General features: G+C 55.4%; 1 protein-coding gene across 1 annotated transcript; it reads right to left on the reverse strand.

The window, feature by feature from the left end:
- Positions 1–2,216: 2,216 nt before the first annotated feature.
- LOC127751748 (translation initiation factor IF-2-like) lies at positions 2,217–3,564 on the reverse strand. Its single transcript, XM_052275753.1, has 3 exons — positions 3,186–3,564; positions 2,859–3,096; positions 2,217–2,323 (listed from the first exon to the last, which is right to left on the reverse strand). The coding sequence occupies exons 1-3, from the start codon at positions 3,378–3,380 to the stop codon at positions 2,217–2,219; spliced, it is 540 nt and encodes a 179-aa protein (XP_052131713.1). The 5' UTR covers positions 3,381–3,564.
- Between the last annotated feature and the right edge of the window lie 50 nt (positions 3,565–3,614).

The raw sequence follows: 3,614 nt of genomic DNA on the forward strand, positions 1-3,614 counted from the left end.
GATGGCGGTGCCGTCGCCACTGGGGAGCACCGCGGACACTCGCTACACGTTCTCTATTCTGCGGGGGTCGGTACAGCACTTGGGCGCGCCAAAGGTCGCCAACTGCGACCACCGGATGGGGTAAACGCTCGCGCCGTCAGCACTCCTCGTCACGGCCCGGCACCAGGTGGTGGTTCGCAGGGCCGTGGAGGCCTTAACCGCCAGCCTGCAGGCCGCGCGCCTCAAGGTAGGCAACATCTTGTCTGCAGTGCGTGCGTGTACTGCGGTGTGGCCTACCCCTAATCTCACAGGCGCTCAGCTCTCGGAATTCACCGAAACAACGGGTGTACTTTCTGGACGAGCCCTACTCGAACTGGGTGATAAGGCACCGTTCGCCCTTAACCCTTCTGTTGTGCATGAGACTTTCAAAGTTTTGAGAGGCCACGTATGAACAAATTTAGGCATAAAAACAGATTTACAACTTAAAATGCATGAAATAATAATGGAGGACATCGGGAATAAGAAAACACAAGGAAAGTGCAGATGATCCTCTATGTCACAGCAACTTTGCCACAACAGCAAACTTGAATACTTTAGTACATACTAAAAGCAAAATCAAAGAAAGAAACAAGAGGAGAATGTCAGTGAAAAGACTAGCATCTGTATGACAAATGTTGCAAGACTTGCTTTATGGCGTCCAAAGTATTAAAAGTATTAGAGAGGCAAGTGGTATTGAAGTAAAAGATCGAAGTCATTAAACACTCAACAGAAAATTCTTGAATTAACTGGAATTGCGTGAAGTACGCTTATTATTCACACATTTTTATGCAAAATTATGACTGAATTTTTTCAGTGTACATTTAAGAGCAGCACTGTTTAATAGTATGATAATCTAATATGCGATATAAAATTATTGAAATAATACTTAGGTAAAAATTATGTTTTGGAAGATCCTTATGTGCTCCCCGCAGCAGCAGCACTTCCTGTCTCTCAATCGGCGTGCTCTGACCGTCTCTGAACAGGGCAGGCACATTGAGAGGTGCCCGCATGGCTCGCACGCCACTACTGCTCGAGCATTTAAGCAGTGGTGGCAGGCGCCCTCGGGCACCGCTGCCTCCGGATGTTCATGCGCAAAAGTAATTTTCAGGTAGATCCTGATACGCTCCCTGCAGTAGCAGCACCTCCGGCCTCTTAAAGGTCCTGATTTTACCGTCTCCGAGCAGGGCGTGCACATTGAAAGGTGCCCGCATGTCACGGCTGCCACTACTGCTGGAGCATCAAAGCAGTAGCAGCAGGCGCCCTCGGGCCGCGGTCCATCCGGTTGTGGACTTCCAGGCTCCTCCGGTGCGGCCTGTGCCGCTGCCTCCTGATGCGCCTGGTCAAGCAGTGCAGGCGGGTCTGCGGCGGCCGCTGCTGGTGGTGGGGCGGGGGCGTCCACCTCCTGCACATGCACCAGCTGGCGGTGGGAGTCTCCGAAGAAGTCTCTGATTGTTATATTACCATACTCCGATTCCACTGCTTCGCCGTCTGCCTGCAGCACTCGGAAGCCCCAGGGAGCCTCGGCGTTGGTTTCCACCGCCGTCCTAACAAGCGAGAGGAGACAGTGCGCCTCGAAACTGCGCATCCAGCGGTGTCCGGAGGGGAAGACGAATTGGATCTCGTAGGCGCCGCCGTCAGCGACCGTCGCCATGGCCGCGGAGGCTGCAGCGCGGCGAGCAGTCAGAGCCTCCTGAACTCTGTCTGCTGCAGCCGCTTCCTCCCGCTGCTGGGCCTCTGCCTGCTGGCGTTGCCGGTCCCGTTCTCGGTCTGCTGCAAGGCCGACTTCGTACGCAGCGTCCTGCTCTGCACGCACCTGCCGGAACTCCTGCAGCTGTTGGGCGGCACGGGCGGCAGGGCCTGCAGGTGGGGCGAGGGCTGCAGGGGGAGCTGGGGCAGCGGGTCCCTCAGGGGCGGCACGGCCACGCACTGCGCCAGCTGGGACGGGAGCCAGGGGTCTGTGCGCCTCCTCATCCTCCGATGAGATGGACACAACTAGAACAGAAATTTTACATCAGACCCCGCTGATAAACCAAGTCTTCAACAGGGTAACACTTTCAATTGTGCAACTGCAGGCTGAATAGTCGGTGCAAGTGTTCAGGATTGTAGTGGCACACTTGAAGTGTTTAACTCGCTAGCTGTGACCTTTACGTGTGTAACTCATCTGTTGAACCCGTATTTAGAATGGACTGGATGAGTATCTACTCTGTGGTCACGGACGGATATTGCTTACCGTCATCTGGTCCAACGTCGGCCAGCACCCTCTGAGCTTGCTCCGCCTCGTCCGGGCTGTCCTCGTCGGATACGTCTGATAAATAGATCGATACGCATATATTTAATATGAATACACACTTAAAAAAGACTGTGAATACACATTTAAAAAAAGCTTCTTACCAATAGGCACGATGCCGCGCACGGGCACAGCGCCGCGACCCGGGCCCTCACGGACGAGCCGTGGCCGTCCTCTTGGCCTCCGGGGTGGCGGTGGGGGCGTGTCGCCCGTTGGGACGCGGCGAGGCCGGCCAACACGACGCCGCGGCGGGGGAGGACTGTCTCGTGCCAGCCTGGGGCGTCCTGGACCACGGCGCTGACCATCAGCGTCACCAGCCTGCTGGGGCCGTACCTGTCCCCGACGCCCACGCATCCCTCTTCCACGCTCTCCAGCGCGGTGGCCATCCCTAACCGCGGGATCATCTGTATGAAAAAAAAATGAGATTGAGAATATTTTTTTTGGCTAGTTATTCTTGTTTTGCTGCCAGTACTAAAGTGAAAAACGCAATATCGAATCGACGTCGATCCGATGTTGCGTTTCTCACTGGGTGAGAGCGTCGCGTATTTCATACCGTTGTCAGGGGTGTGTGGGCGAGCTGGAATGGGCGGCGTCGCAGCAAGGGGAGGGGTGGGGCTCCTACGGCCTGGTGTTGCAGGCGGACGAACAGCTCCTGGAGATTCCCCTTGACGTTCCGGACTGGGGCGGAAGATGTCCGGGGTGACAATCCTGGCCTGTGGGCGTGCTGCGGGCGGTGGAGTGGCAGGTGGCTGCTGGCGTGCAATGCGCAGATCCAGGACCTCCGGATCTGCCTGCAATGGTCCCCACATTAATTTAAGTGTACTGCACGGCGAAGGTGTCATACGACAGATGGTTGCTGTAAATGTTAGTATTTTGTTACCTGCTGTGCCGCAGCAGCCAATGCTGCCCTCCTGATCTGCTCGCGCCGGCGTGCCATCAGGGTGCCCACGGGGTACACTGGCTCTGAGGCCCGAGAAGTCCCTGGAAGTGCCTCTGTTGTTTGAAAAAATACAAGGTCGATACCGAGATAAGTAAAAAACGCGCCATCATCTTCGAACCAAAGGGAATAAAGCATTCCGGTAAAGCAGAAATGCAGAAAAATGGTTGAGACAGGCTTTGGGACTGTCTAAAACAAGGAATTCTAACCTTCACGCGTAGGCGACCCATGGTGAGGTTGCGTATGCCTCGCTGGCAAGCTTGGTGATAGGCGTAGAGGCGCGTCCCGGACGCTCAGCTCGGCCTCCCCCACCACTGCATGTTCACCTGATGAGAAATAAATCATACCAGGTAGCTGATTAACCCCGCTCGC

Source organism: Frankliniella occidentalis, unplaced genomic scaffold (genome assembly GCF_000697945.3).
Source record: "Frankliniella occidentalis isolate FOCC.00 unplaced genomic scaffold, Focc_3.1 Scaffold875, whole genome shotgun sequence".
Classification (NCBI taxonomy): Eukaryota; Metazoa; Arthropoda; class Insecta; order Thysanoptera; family Thripidae; genus Frankliniella; species Frankliniella occidentalis.

Coding starts and splice junctions, on each gene's coding strand:
- LOC127751748 (XM_052275753.1), bottom strand. CDS start 3,380: ATGCTTTATTCCCTTTGGTTCGAAGATGATGGCGCGTTTTTTACTTAT. Junction 3,097..3,185: donor TGGCTGCTGCGGCACAGCAG/GTAACAAAATAC, acceptor GGACCATTGCAG/GCAGATCCGGAGGTCCTGGA. Junction 2,324..2,858: donor CCCACACACCCCTGACAACG/GTATGAAATACG, acceptor TCTATTTATCAG/ACGTATCCGACGAGGACAGC.